The sequence below is a fragment of the Neomonachus schauinslandi genome, chromosome 1 (genome assembly GCF_002201575.2).
Source record: "Neomonachus schauinslandi chromosome 1, ASM220157v2, whole genome shotgun sequence".
Classification (NCBI taxonomy): Eukaryota; Metazoa; Chordata; class Mammalia; order Carnivora; family Phocidae; genus Neomonachus; species Neomonachus schauinslandi.
In genome coordinates, this window is record NC_058403.1 from 209,333,843 (window position 1) to 209,348,790 (window position 14,948).

Here is a 14,948-nt window from a genome sequence, read left to right on the forward strand (position 1 = left end):
TGGCCACGCTCAGCTTCCCAAAGCAGGGACAGAAGAGAGAGGGTTCAGATCCTGCAGAAGGTGCTGCTGGCCAGTCTTTCTCTGATACCTCATCTCCCATCCTCCAGTTGGGTAGGTGACCTCTGCTTGGAGTCCTCCTGTCACAGCGTGGATCGCTGTATGTGGTGTTTGCCGAGTCAAGATCTGCTGACCCCAAATCCTTTTCTTCCTTCTTGGCTCCTCCAGCAATGCCCACTCTCTCTCTGCATCCCCGGCCCCTGCCCCAGCCCCTGTCCCTTCTCTGGCGCAGTCCTGACCCCACCAATTTGGCTGTGTCTCTCCCAGACTGGCTGCTCTTTGAGGGTCTGAGCCCAGAGTGGGTGTCTGTTTGGAAAGTCGGAATACTTAGGCTCAGACCATGGCGGGATCCGCAGCAGTTCCAGCTGCATCTGCAGGGAGTTCTGAAAGGCTCAGGCTCCATCACTGGCTTGGAAACATCTGGGGAGTCCAGTGGCCAGGCTGACCCCCTAAATCCATGACAATAGATGCAGGAAGCCAGGGCCCTTGCGTATCAGAACTGGTTCTGACCCCAGGTGAGTGAGGGCTAAGAAAGCACAGACATGGGAGTGGTGGTGCAGGGGCCAGGGGTGGCCCAGGCTGGATTGTGAAGGACCATGTGGGACCTGCCTCCTTCCTCAGGGTCCAGTCAGGTCCTGGATGGGTTTGGGGGCTGCAGATTCAAAGCTAACAGGACCCACCAGACTATTTTCTGCAGGAAGGCCAGGATGCAAATGGCCAAGAGTGGGTGAGTGGGCAAGTGGGACAAACACCAGCTTTGGGAGATGTGGGGTGGGGGTATATACGAGTTCAAGGCTTGGCTCTGTGGGATCTCGGGCAAGTGACAAAACTTCTCCCGGCCCCCAGTTTTGCACCTGCAATGGGGTATTTGTGGCTTCTCCCTCAGTGTTTGGTTAGCGCTCAGTAAATTTAATTCACACTTTCACCTGGCAAATGTTTATTGCCTCAGTGATGACAGAAGAAGGGGAGTCTCACTTGTCAAGGTGCCCCCAACTGTGCTTGGCACTTTGCCGACAGGACACAACTCATTTATACTCACAAGGCAGCTGGGAGGTAGATTCTGCTGTTAGCCCTGTTTGACACAGGAGGTGTGTGACATGGGGGATGCCAGGGCCCTGGGGTGGCTGCAGTGGTGACCCCCAGACCCAGACCCAGGGCCTGGGCTGGGCTGGGCTGGAGGCCCCAGGACTGGACCTTCTTCTGGCTAATGTGGCCAAGGAAAACCAGGCCCTGGCCGGCAGGGCCTGGCTCTCTGGCAGGCAGGCAGCAGGCCGAATCCGGGCCCCCTCTCAGATCTTCTCCACATAGTTTCCTGGGAAGAGGCCCTCCTGGCCATGCAGCCGGCCTTTCCACCAGCCCGAGGAATCTGTGGGTGAGAGGGGAGTGTGAGGCGGTGTGCGGCCCACCCAGGAGGAAGCCATCATGTGGCTCCCTGCCTGTTTTATTCATCGCCACTCCATGACCCCTCTGGGACTCCCCACTTACCCGCAGAGGGTGCTGCTGAGTCCCAAGCCCCTCTGGGGTGGGCAGGCAGCCCAGGGGACTAAGGTAGGAAGGTGGCCTGGGCCATCCAGACACGACTGACCCATTTTTACTCATAAGGGGTCTCTTTGAGGTGGGTTCTGCTATTAGCCCTGGGCTTGACAGGAGAGAAAAATGAGGCCCAGGGGACTGGGCATGCTGCTGTGAGGCCAGGCCCCCAGAGAGCCTTAGGAGGGAACCTCCAGACCCAAGGCCTTCTAGCTTATGCAGCCACTGGCCCGGAAGAGAGTATCTCTGGTGGGGGCTTGTTGCTTCTGTTCTCTTCCGGAAGGGTGTGCAGGAATGGGGGGTTGCCCAGCAGGGTTCTGACTCCCCCTCTGCCCTGGGACACACACCTTCCATGAGGATCTCAATGACCTCGTTCACGTTGAAGCTCAGCTCATCCACATCTTGGCCCACATACTGGTACAGTGCCCGGCACCGCGGGCCATGCGTCCGAGGCTGGGGCTTGGGTCGGCCCACGCCCGGCACAGGTCGCTGCCCCACACTGCGCTTCCTCTGCATGCTGTGGGTACAGGGAGCGCTCGTCAAGGCCCAGACACTCCCCTGCCCCCTGTCCACCTCCTGGGGCTGCCCTCTTTCATCACTTACCCTGCCACACCCTGGTCAGGTACGTTAAGGAATTCTGTGTTGTGCTCCGAGGGGGGCCGTGCCCGGGGGCGCCTGCTGGCCCTCAGGGCTGAGGATGGAGGGCCCCGGAGAGGCTGCTGGAAGCCCCCTCCAGATGTGATCTCCAGGGGCAGGGGCCCCCTTCTGGCAGAAGGAGTCACTCCATTGTGGTCCAGGCCTGTGGCAGGAGCGAGAGTTGGGGCATTTATCAAGGTGATGGTAGGAGGATTTGGGGAGGACTTAGCTCCAAGATCCCAGTCTGAGGGGGAGGCAGCCAGTCACATGCTCAACCCAGCATGGTAAGGACTGGCCCAGAGGGAGTCTCTGCAGGGGTAAGATTTCCACCATCCTCTTCTGTAGGAGGGCTTTTGTTGGTGGGTCTTGGAGGATGAATGGGAGCTCAAGCTAAGTGGGAATTTGGGAGACAAGAGGAGCAAACAGCCCAAGCAAAGGCTTGGGGATATGAACAAATTTGTTAAGTTGGCAGAATAAGATATAGCTTGTGTGACAGGAGTATAAGATGGGAGGAGAGAAGAGGTTGGTGGTTAGCTGGGTTTGGCTTCTGAAGGGCTTTGAATATCAAACTAAGCTTAGTCTGTATTCTGTGGAAGAGGGGGAGCTGTGCAGAGTTCTATCTGTTGACAGCAGGCATGGCTTGGGTCATGGAGCACACAAGAGGCAAGGGAAGACACATCTCCTCACCTCTGGGAGGCCCAGGGGCTGCCCGGGTAGGGGCCTGGACTGGCCTTCGAGATTTTCCCTGGGCCATTCCCTTCCGTGTAGGCTCTGAAAGGGGAAAGGAGATGGGAATTTGAGTAGTGACCAGACCACAGCAGGCTCTTGGCCCCGCCCACAAGTCCAGGCCTCTCTGTGGCCCCGCCCCAGACTCCGCCCCCCTGGCTCCCTGGCTGTCCCATCGGCACCGCCCCGTAGTTACTGGAACAGTGGCTCTGCCCAGTAACTGGCCCAGCCCCCCAGGGCCCACTTCTCACTGGCGCGGCTCTCTAGGCCCGCCCACTACTGGGGGGGTTATTTCCCTGGCCACGCCCCCTCCACATTTCTCTCCCATTCATTGGTTACCTCGCTGACCCTGCCCTCTCCGTGGCCGCGTCCTTTCCATTACATCTCTCTCGACCCACCCCTCCCCGGCCCTCACCCGCTCCGGGCCAGCCTCACTGGCTCCGCCCCCACAGCCTTGATTAGTCCCCCCTCGCTGGCCCCGCCTCCATAGGGCCCGCCTCTTTGGCTCCGCCCCTAGCTCTGCGCAGACTCACTGGAGCTTTTGGGCAGCCCGTCGCCCACGCTGACTGTGAGGGACCGGCCGCTAGCCTTGAGCACGGCCACCTCGCCGGAGCCACGGGAGAAAGTGACGCTGCGGGTGCCACCTCCGCCCCAGCCCTCCTTCTTCACTCGGAACTGTAGTCTGTGGGGAGAGGAGGAAGCTGCGGGGACGCCCACTCCCCAAGCGGGCCGGGGCCACGGGGCGCGAGAGGGGGCGCTGTGCCCAGCCCAGCCCGGGGACGGTGGCGGGGGGCGTACGTGTCGCTGAAGGTGAGGGGCAGGGCCCTCCGCGCCGCCTCCTCGAAGCGCTTGCTCAGGAGGCTGACGAACTCGGTCTTGAAGATGCTCTCCAGGAAGCTGTCGGCGGCGTCTTCTTGGAGGATGAAGAAGTCGTCCTGCCTTGTGCTGGGGGAGGGGTAGGAGGAAAGGCAGGTGAGGGTGGCAGGACTGACATGTGAGATGCGACGGGGAGGGTCGGGTGAAGGGAAGTGAGGGGTGATGAGAGAGGGGGCAAGGAGCTGGGGAAGGTGGTCATAGAGAAGCGTCAGGTGAGGGGACAGGTGCTCTTGGCACATAAGGATCATGAGTGTGGGGGCAGGGGAAGGTGACACGGAGGGCCAAGAGAGGGTTACAGGTATAGCGTCGGTTAGATGGTCAGAGTGACAGATGGGGTGAGAAGTGTGAGGGCAGCTGAGGATGACAAGAAGGCAGATGAGGGGGACTGGGGCAGGGGAGGGCCTGGCCTCACCTAAGGGAAACTCCTCGGAGGGCCTGGATCTCCAGCTTCTTCTTCAGGACCTCACACACCTGGCCCTTCTCTGGTCCCTTCTTCACCTTCTCCCGTCCGATTATATACACACACTTGGGCGTCAGGATCAAGTCCCTTTTGATGGGCTGTGAGGATGCAGGAGCAGAGCTGGTGGCTGGAGCCCTGGGCATGGGCCGCCTGGCTCCACAAGATCAACCTCAGGCAGGGGAGTGGTGCTGGCAGGTGAAGGACAGGTCAGCTGAGTGTTTCCCTCCATGTGAAGGTATATGAGGAGTTACATTATATAAGAAATAGGAGGTTAAGGTATATTGGTTAGAGAGGGGTTTCTGGGCCAGTGAACAGGTACAGGAGAGGTGGCGCCCCCGGGCACGGCCCCCCTCGGAGCACAACACAGAATTCCTTAACGTACCTGACCAGGGTGTGGCAGGGTAAGTGATGAAAGAGGGCAGCCCCAGGAGGTGGACAGGGGGCAGGGGAGTGTCTGGGCCTTGACGAGCGCTCCCTGTACCCACAGCATGCAGAGGAAGCGCAGTGTGGGGCAGCGACCTGTGCCGGGCGTGGGCCGACCCAAGCCCCAGGTGTGTCTGGGCCAGACGAAGATACGTCTAAGTGACAGATCTATCTAGACTGGCTGAGGGTATACCTAATGGATAGGTGTGTCCAGGGTAAGTGGGGGTGGCCCTATGGTCAGGGCTTCTGGGTGAGGGAAGTGTGTAATTGTGGAAAGCTGTGTCTGGCCAGACGAAGATGTATGTGACGGACAGGTGTGTCTGGGCTACATGAGGGCATATTTAATGGCCAGACGTATCTACACTAGTTGAGTGTACAGGTGTGTCTGGCCCAGTTGAGGGTGTACCTGTGATGGGGCAGGTGTATCTAGGCTAGGTGAATATATACCTGTGGACAGGTGTATCTGGGCCAGGTAAGGGTGTACCTCTGGTGGGGGTGCCAGGCTGGGGCCAGGATCCCAGACGTGCCCACCTGCTAGTGCCTCACCTTGAAGCGGCGGTCGTACTTGGTGACCGAGTCAGCGAAGTCCACGCGTTCCCTCTTGCCCAGGAACTGGCGCAGCTCCGGCCGCTCCTCTAGCCCCAGGTAGTCCCCGACGAAGTTCCGGTTGATACTGTTCCGTCTCCGCTCCTTCTTGTTCAGCAGGATGTTGGAAGCTGTGGGGACACCGGGTCAGGGGCAGAGGTTGTGGCCTGCCTCTTCCAAGTCCATCTGTCCCCACCCTGAGCCTCCCATCTGCAGCCTCTCACCTTCCTCCCGCATCTCCTCATACTTCCGGACTGCCACATGGCGCCTCCAGGCCTTCTGGATGGTGCGGGCAAAGCCATCGAACTTACGCTCTCGCATCTCCTCCAGAAGGAAAAGCTGGGCGAGAGGGAGGGGCGGTGGGTCTTTCTCTGATCCCACCCTACCCACTTGCTCTTGCTTACAGGCACCTGCACGCATGCTCATACACTATGGTCAAAAAAATTTTTTTCTTCCTCCAAATGACTGGACCCAGGGTTCCCTCCCAATATGGGGCACAAACCCCTGCATTAAATGAAACTGTGCGCTGGTCTTGCAGGGTTCGAATCCCAGCTCTGCCTCTTCTAGCTGTGCCGTCTTGCCAGAAATAGTGTAACATCACAGTTTCTCACACTGCTAGTTAAGTTATGGCACGTCACCCACCTGAGGTGCACCCCAATTTCAGAGATGTTAGAAATGTGAACCAATGTGCATCTTAGAAAACCAACAAAATACTGTAAATGTGAAAATCTGGTGTATAGGACTGTGATGTACCTGGAGACCAGGTAGTTGTATAGTGTACAACCTGCCCAGCCATACATGCCCTCCCTGGAAAAGAAGTTTTTACAGAGAGCAGACTTTTGAGTTTTAAGAGTCTCAGTCCACAGGGGACTTAAGGTATAAACTATATTAGAGCAAGTCAGAGTTGCAATGCCATGAAGGATGTCCCTTCACTTAGAATAATAACAGTGAACATATCAAGGAGAGGAGCCCACTGGATATGAAAAGTTATAAATCTCAGTAATAAGAACAATGGGGTGCTGATCGAAGAATAGAACAACCTAATGGGATAGGACAGATGACTGGGGAGCGTTGTAATTCAAACAAATGTATTTATTTAAAGATTTCATTTATTTATTTGACAGAGAGAGAGACACTGAGAGAAGGAACACAAGCAGGGGCAGAGGAAGAGGAGAAGCAGGCCTCCCGCAGAGCAGGGAGCCCGATGCGGGGCTCGATCCCAGGACCCCGGGATCATGACCTGAGCCGAAGGCAGACGCTTAATGACTGAGCTACCCAGGCACCCCTAATTCAAACAAATTTAGTGATAAAAGGGACAGCATTGTCAATCAGGGAAATACCAAAATGGGAAATAATGTAAATCAAATGGGGCTTTATTTAGAAAAATATTTAGCACTTCACCCAGACAGATTTGTCAAATACACAAATATTACATCACTGCTAAGGCCTGCTTTGCTGAGCAAGGTGGTTGATGTTTCCCAGAAACCCCAGGGTTTGCCGCAAGGACCAAAGTAAGTCTGTAGATACTTGGTTCAAATGCACTTTAAAAAAATATATCTTGGAGGGATACCTGGGTGACTCGGTTGAGCATCCGACTTTTGATTTTGGCTTGGGTCATGATCTCAGGGTCGTGAGATCGAGCCCCAGTGGGGCTCCGTTCTTAGGGGGGAGTCTGCTTCTCTCTCTCTCTCCCTCCCTCTCCTTCCGCCCCTCCCCGCCCCCTGCTCATTTTCTCTCTAAAATAAGTAAATCTTTATATATCTTTGAGAACTTTTAAAGCTGTGAGTGTTTATAAGTATTCATGAAAGGTGGGGATCTTTTCACCAGGAAGGAATCCTAACCCCACCAAGGCTATAGTTTCACAGCCTGCAGGGAATCGAGTGGAGTTTCCATACTCCTTTGTTTCTCAGACTGGTATTATATGGGTCAGTGGGTCTGTGTGCAAAGCATGCCCAAGTAATGCCTCGTATAGGGTGTCTGGATGGCACGGAAGTACATTCTGCAGTTTGCTGAGAGGACATCAGGTATGAATAAAGAGCTTGCAGAACTGGGGGTGGGCCAACCAGGAGTCCTCTCTGCCTTAGCTGTTTAGGGCAGATGGGATGAGTGTCCTGCAACCTCGTTATTTCTGCTCAGGGAAGGGAATTCGTTTTCAATTTGGGAAAGGAATCTTCCTGTCTACAGAGTTTAAAATTCATCTCCTTCGGGGTGCCTGGGTGGCTCAGTCGGTTGAACGACTGATCCTGAGGTCCTGGGATCGAGCCCCACATTGGGTTCCCTGCTCAGCGGGGAGTCTACTTGTCCCTCTGCCTGCCCCCACCCCTGCTTGTACACGCGTGCACGCACGCTCTCTCAAATAAATAAATAAATAAAATCTTTAAGAAAATAAAATTCATCTCCTTCAGGGCGCCTGGGTGGCTCAGTTAAGCATCTACCTTTAGCTCAGGTCGTGATCCTAGGGGCCTGGGATGGAGCCTCAAGTTGGGCTCCCAGCTCAGCAGGGAGAGTCTGCTTGTCTCTCTCCCTTTGCCCCTCTTCCCACTTGTGTTCTCTCTTTCTAATAAATAAAACCTTTTTTTTAAGATTTTATTTATTTATTCACGAGAGACAGAGAGAGAGAGAAGCAGAGGCAGAGGGAGAAGCAGGCTCCCCGCAGAGCAGGGAGCCCGATGCGGGACTCGATCCCAGGACCCTGGGATCATGACCTGAGCCGAAGGCAGACGCTTAACCGACTGAGCCACCCAGGCGTCCCAAATAAAACCTTTTTAAAAATAAAATTCAGGGGCGCCTGGGTGGCTCAGTTGGTTTAGCGACTGCCTTCGGCTCAGGTCATGATCCTGGAGTCCCTGGATCGAGTCCCGCGTCGGGCTCCCTGCTCGGCAGGGAGCCTGCTTCTCCCTCTGACCCTCCCCCCTCTCATGTGCTCTCTGTCTCTCTCATTCTTTCTGTCTCAGATAAATAAATAAAATCTTTTTAAAATAAATAAATAAATAAAATTCATCTCCTTCATGTGCAGAGGGCAGAGCTGCATGTGCTTGAGGTGGGTAGACAGGCCCCAAATCTGAGCTTATCCTAGTGTACTGGCTTGAATAGTGTTCCCCCTCCAAATTCATGTCCACCCGGAACCTGTGAATGTGACCTTCCCTGGAGAGAGGGTCTCTGCAGATGTAATCAAGTTAAAATGAGGTCATACTGGAGTAGGATGGGCCCTCAATCCAATATGACTGGTGTCCTTCTAAGAAGAGGGACATCGGGACCCAGACACAGAGGAGAAGGCCATGTGATGACAGAGGCAGAGAGTGGGGTGATCAGGAGTGGCAAGGATGCCTGGCGATCACCAGACGTTAGGGAGAGTCAAGGAAGGATCTTCCCTGGAGCCTTTAGAGGGAGCATGGCCATGCTGACACCTGATTTTGGATTTCTAGCCTTCAGAAACATGAGAAAATTAATTTCTGTTGACTTAAGCCATCCAGTTTGTGGTACTTTGTTAGAGCTGCCCGGCATGACAGGCAGTGAAGGCCAGCAGGTTGTAAAACACCGAGGATATTTTGAGTCCATGTTTACAAGACACAGAATCCAAGTCAGAATCATCCCAGCGTAAGTGCATTTATGGTCGAGAAAGTCCCCAACTCCATTAGTTCTTTGATCAATTTTGATACTGCACAGTTATGAACAGTCATAAAACTGTTCCCATGTTTGTTTCTTTCTTCTGTTTTCATTTTACTAAAATGTTTCTCATCGGGATCAGTTTTGTCCCGTGCAAATTTTCAGTCTTTCTTTTTTCCTTACAGAATGTTTCCATGAAATGTTTCCCTTTGTGAATTTCATTATTTCCAGCCAGTTCATCTTCCCCACCTCAAAATGTGCAGACTGCATTTTTTGTCAGAATTTGATTGTACCTTATATAGTCTTAGCCAGTGCTAGCTTTGTTTGTCTATTTGTTTTCTTCAGTGTCAATTTTTAAAATTAAAAAAAAGATTTATTTATTTGAGAGAGAGAGAGAGAGAGAGAGAGCGGCGGGGGGAGGGGCAGAGGGAAGAGGAAGAGATAGTCTTCAGCAGACTCCGTGCTGAGTGTAGAGTCCGACACGGGGCTCCATCTCATGACCCTGAGATCATGACCTAAGCCAAAACTAAGATTTGGATGCTTAACCGACTCTCCACCCAGGTGCCCCAAAGACTGTTCTTATTTCTTGGGGCAAATGCATCTATAGGGAGAAGCTCTAGATGTAGGTACAGACAAGTTTGGGGGACCAAGAGCCCAACCTCCCAAGACAATTTTCTTCTTTCTCTCCTTTCCTTTTCCTTTTCCTTTCCTCTCCTCTCGTCTCCTCTCCTCTCTTCTCCTCTCCTCTCCCCTCCTCTCCTCTCCTCCCTTTCCTTTCCTTGCCTTTCCTTCCCCCACCCTTCCTCCCTCCCTCCCTTCCTCTCTCTTTCGCTCTCTCCTTCTCTCCTCTCTTTCTCTTTCTTTTCTTTCTTTCCTCTATACCCAATGTGGGGTTTGAACACATGACCCCAGATTAAGAGTCGCATGCTCTACTAACTGAGCCAACCAGGAGCCCCGACAGACTATTTTTGTAGCCATAAAATCTCCAGAATCTCCACCCCAGTGTTATGTGTTTGGTTTGATGAGAGAACAGTTACTTGTAAGTTACAGTAACATCAAGGGAATCATCTGGACAATTTCCCAGTTGTCTTCAAGTCCCTAAGGTGCTAGCGGAGCAGGTGGTCTGATCATGCAGGTGGTGAGGCACCTAGCGAGGCCTGGGCAGGCAGCAGCCCTTTCCCCAGTGCTGGAGCGTGGCCCAGGCTGGGGGACATAAGACTTGCGTGGGACTGTGGTGAGTTAGCACAGTTCATCCAGACGGCCGGCTCCCGGTTTGCTGTCCAATCCTCGCATAGAAGCAGGTGGCCAGGCAGGCCCCCCAAGGGGATTCCTTGCCCTGCCTTTTTATTTATTTATTTATTTATTAAGATTTTATTTTTCAGTAATCTCTACACTCAACATGGGGGCTCAAACTTCCAACCCGGAGACCAAGAGTTGCGTGCTCTGCGGACAGCCAGCCGGGCGCCCCCTCCCCCACTTGGCCCTGCTTTTATGTTCTCTTTGTCATTGTTGCTTTTTAAAAAACTCCCCCCACCCAGGTTTATTGAGATATAACTGACATATAGCATTGTGTAAATTTAAGGTGCACATGAGTTGATGTGATATATGTATATATTGCAGAACTGTTAACTAGCACCTACGGTTACCATTTCTTTTTTGTGGTGAGAACATGGGAGATCTACTCTCAGCAAATTGCACGTATACAACACAGCATTGGTTACTATAGTCGCCATGCTTACAGTAGGTCCCCAGAACAGATTTGTCATTGTGACTTTGTTTTTTCCATGCAAGCGGAGGCAGCATGGAGTTGGTGGGGCTCCCAGCCTTTCGCTAAAAGGCTAAGAGCTGATAACGACGTGCTGGAGGGATCATTTGTGCATGGAGGATGCGGGATGAGGTTTGTCTGTGGTAGATCAGGGCCTGGGGCAGGTCTTGGGATCAACCAACCACCACTAGGACAGGGACTCAGTGTGTTTATGAAGGAAGGAAGGAGGGAAGAGGTAAGAAAACATAGGAGAGGAGAAAGCACAGAAGAAAGTTAGTAAAAAAGGAAGAAAGCAGAAAGAGGACAGAGAGAAGGAAACAAGGGACAAGAGACGTTCTGGAGAAGCTGTGAGTTCTTACCCCTCATTGGCTCTGCGTTTCTCCACCTGCCGCCTGGCCACCAGGGACTATCCGGCTAATTCAGGTTTTTCTGAGCACTCGCTCACACTGCGTAGCGGACTTCCTGTTTTGTCTGAGCCTCACCCCAATCCTGCAGGGGGGCTACCACTCTCCCCACTTTCCAAAAGGAGAAACGGAGGCTCCGAGGGGTAAGGCAACATGCCTGAGGCCTAAAGTGGCCTGAAGAGCAGGACCTGCCCCCGTGCGGTGATGCACGTATCTGCCTCTCTCTCACACTCACCGACTCAGGGTTCTTGACAAAGACCTTGGTGCTCCCCATCTGGTACTGGTCTGGCTCCATGTTGACCGCCCGGAGCAGGTGCTGGACGCCCTGACGTTCATCCCCACGCCACTGGGGCCACGTCTCAGGGGTCAGAATGGCGTACCTGGAGGCAGAGGGCATGGGAGGGTTTGGGGTCCCTGCTGGCAGTCCCTCTGCGGGGTGGTGGGGAGGGCCTGGGGCAGGCGGGGGAGCCTCACCTCTGCAGGAACTTGGAGAACTGGCGGCGGTAGGCGAAGCCAGCCCGGCGCACCCTGATGTTCTCCTTCAGGCCCAGGTACTCCACCTGGTGCTTGACCCTAAGGGGGAAGGCACTGTGAGTCCCCTGGGGGATACTCCCTGGTCCTGGGTGTGAGTGGGTGCTGCTGAGCAGGGCTGGAGAGGGCAGATGTGAGACCAGGGGGGTCTGGATTCGTGCTGGGGGCAGTTTGGGGGGTGACTTCAGTGTCTGGGAGTCAGTTCTGTGGAGTGGGGGCCTAGCTTCTGGGGGGAGGGGTCTGTGTGAGTTCTGTGGTCAGTTCCAGGGTTAATTCTAGGGGTGTGTCCTAGGGTCTGGGGACAGAGGGGACTGTGCTAATCCCTGGGTCACCCGACGCTCAGTTCCACTCATCCCTGCAGTCCGGAGGGTCTAGGTCAGTGCTGGGTAGGACCCCAGGACCCTGAGAGGTTTTGCTCTGGTCCTAGGGGTCATCCTCGGGATGGGTCGCATGACTCTGGGTGGGCTCTCGAGGGAGGGTCAGTCTGGGGGGACAGGCTGTGTGCATTGGTCCAGCTGGTAGTCACCTGCTCTCCTCCCAGTCACGGGGCTTCTTGGTCTCGTTGGGTTTGATGCAGCGAATATAGTGGGGCGTACATCTCTTCAGGGTGGCCACCAGGTCATTCGCTTGTTTCTGAGGTGGGGGAGAAGGCGGGGGTGGTGCACAGACGGGGCCCTTGGACCCTCTCTCCTCCCACCCTGGGTACAGGGTCAGGGGACAGAGAGACCCTGAGTGGGGGGCTGGCTCCCAGTGAGCCAAGGGGTCCGGTGTCCCTGGTCTGTGCATTCTTCCATTAGCACACACCATGGGGCTTGATATTGTGTGTGTACCTGATCCTTGAACCTCAGACTAGGAGCTCTCCTGTCTGCAGCATTCACTGCTTAATCTGGCGCGTAGTAAGTGCTCAGCAAATGTTTGTTGATGGAGTAACTGAGCACTCAAGACAACATGTTGCGTAGAACATTTCTGCCTGTCCTTCGAGGGGGACCACTGCTTTGGGAGTAGGGAATCATGTGTGTGTCCCTTGGGTTGTGCATTTTAGTCCCTTGGGGGAGACTAGAAAGGACATTGTTCCAGGCGGGGGGATTGGAGAGAGGGGCACGGGAGACCTCGATGTGGAGTGTGTTCTGCTGTGTGGTCCGGGCTGGTGACTGCTGCCGTGAGCCTTGGTCTCCCCTCCACCGGGTGGGACTAGTCCCATATGTGTAAAGTGTCCCGCGTTTGCAGCCAGCCCTGGCAAGGGCTCAATGCGTGGTTATGAAGAGATTTTTTTAGACTGGGACACCCAGTTGATAGCAGCACTATTCATAATAGGTTAAAGTGAAAACAACCTACGTGTCCATCCACGGAGGAATGGATAGGAAAATGTGGTCCATTCATACGCTAGAAGATTCTTCAGCCTTAAAAAGGAAGGACATCCTGACACGTGCTACAACATGGACGAACTTTGAGGACATTATGCTGAGTGAGGTAAGCCAGACCCGGAAGGACACATCCCACAGGACCCCACTCCCAGGAGGTCCCCAGAGGAGTCCCGTGCACAAAGACAGAGAGGACAGGGTGGGAGCCAGGGCTGGAGCAGGGGGTGGGGAGTCCGTGCTTCATGGGGACAGAGTCTCCGTGTGGGGAGATGGAAAGTTCTGGAGAAAGTTCTGGAGACAGTTTGGGGAGATGGAAAGTTTGGAGACAGATAGTGGGGGTGGTGGCACAATGGGAATGTGCTTCATGCCACTGAGCTGTGCACTTAACAATGGTTAAAATGGTACATTTTATGTATATTTTACCACAATTCAAATTAAAGTGGTAAGTAACCAGAAGACCAAAAAAATTATTGAGATGATGGTTCACTTTTGGATTTAGAGAGTTAGGGGGGACTTCAGGGAAACTGGTCCAACCTCCCCACTAGCCCCAGAGCTGGAAGAAGACCCTGCAGCACAGAGGGTGCCAGAGAGAGGAGCGGAAGCTCCAGGACGAGAGAGAGACAGACCCCAGCCCTCCCTATGCCCAGCTTCTCCTCTCCTGCCCCAGGCCCACCTTGATCTTGGAGCCAGCCGTGCTGGGGCGGCCCTTCTTGTCTACATCCAGCTTCTCAGGAAAGAGCATCCGGAGGAAGGCCCTAGGCAGCGGGGACAGGGGGAGTCAGAGGTGCAGCTGAACCTTGGGTGCTAGCATAGTTCTCCCTGAGTGTGGGGGGTGTAATGGTGAGAACTGCAGAGTTCGTTTTGTCCTTTTGGTTCCTTGATCTATTTTCAGTGTTCCTTCTGCCGCTACGACCACGCACGACTTGGGTAGCAAGTAAAGTAGAACAAAGTTCAGTTCAGTAGGAACGTCTCTCTAGGGCTGCAACATGTCAGCATCTCGGGCTTTAGGGGCAGGTCCCCTTGTAGGAGCACACACAGGCTCACATGCGTGAGCGAAGAGATACAAGCGTGCTCGCTGCCTGTGGTAGTCCTAGATAGGCCCAGTCTGATTGTCCATCAGCAGGGGATTGCTTCGACATTCTTTGCTCCAGTCACAATCCCCTCCCTCATCTCCTCAGTGAGGTCTTCTCCGACCACCATAACACAGAACGAGTGCACTGCTCATCCATACATATTCGGGAGGATGAAAGAGTTCTGGGGGGCACCTGGGTGGCTCAGTCGGTTAAGTGGCTGCCTTCGGCTCAGGTCATGATCCCAGGGTCCTGGGATCGAGCCCCGCATCGGGCTCCCTGCTCAGCAGAGAGCCTGCTTCTCCCTTTCCCTCTGCCTACTGCTCTGCCTACTTGTGCTATCTCTCTGTCAAATAAATAAATTAAAAAAAAAAAAAAAAAGAAAGAGTTCTGGAACGAGGGAGTGGGGATGGTTGCGTTGTGAATGTGCTTCATGTTACTGAGCTGTACAATGCAAAATGGTGAAGAAGGTGAACTTTATAGTGTATTTTATCACACTTAAAAGAAAGTAAAAAAAAAAAAAGAGTGAATGATGCCCACCACACGCTCTAGCCCTTTATCAACGTAGTTTTTCTATCCAGTGCTTGCCCCAGTGGACACCAGAATCACCAGGAGAGCTTGTGAAAACACGGCTGGCTGGGCCCCCACCCGGTTCCTCTCGAGTTTCTCATTCACATATCTGGGCTGGGGCTCAGTAATTTCTAATGAGTTCCCAGGTGGTACTGCTACCGCTGGTTCAGGAACCCTACTTTGAGAACCACGGCTCTGTGCTTTCCAATATGGCAGCCCCTGGTCACTGGTTATCGAGGCCTTTGAGACTTGGCCTGTCTGAATCATGATGCGCTGGGAGTGTTAAAATGCATACCAGATTTCAACGAGTACCGCAGTATGGGGCAAGAGAGTGTAGTTCATTCATTC

General features: G+C 53.9%; 1 protein-coding gene across 1 annotated transcript in view; it reads right to left on the minus strand.

Moving 5' to 3' along the window:
- Positions 1–1,051: 1,051 nt before the first annotated feature.
- The window catches only part of MYO1F (myosin IF), a 32,535-nt gene continuing 18,638 nt past the window's right edge, over positions 1,052–14,948 (minus strand). Inside the window, exons 16-28 of the mRNA XM_021704975.1 lie at positions 13,634–13,715; positions 12,126–12,232; positions 11,543–11,641; positions 11,304–11,448; positions 5,518–5,632; positions 5,255–5,424; positions 4,238–4,383; positions 3,748–3,894; positions 3,483–3,631; positions 2,911–2,994; positions 2,191–2,386; positions 1,935–2,104; positions 1,052–1,423 (exon numbers count right to left, since the gene is read on the minus strand). Coding sequence (XP_021560650.1) covers positions 1,347–1,423; positions 1,935–2,104; positions 2,191–2,386; positions 2,911–2,994; positions 3,483–3,631; positions 3,748–3,894; positions 4,238–4,383; positions 5,255–5,424; positions 5,518–5,632; positions 11,304–11,448; positions 11,543–11,641; positions 12,126–12,232; positions 13,634–13,715 — 1,687 coding nt within the window. The 3' untranslated portion in view covers positions 1,052–1,346. The remainder of the gene's footprint in view (positions 1,424–1,934; positions 2,105–2,190; positions 2,387–2,910; positions 2,995–3,482; positions 3,632–3,747; positions 3,895–4,237; positions 4,384–5,254; positions 5,425–5,517; positions 5,633–11,303; positions 11,449–11,542; positions 11,642–12,125; positions 12,233–13,633; positions 13,716–14,948) is intronic.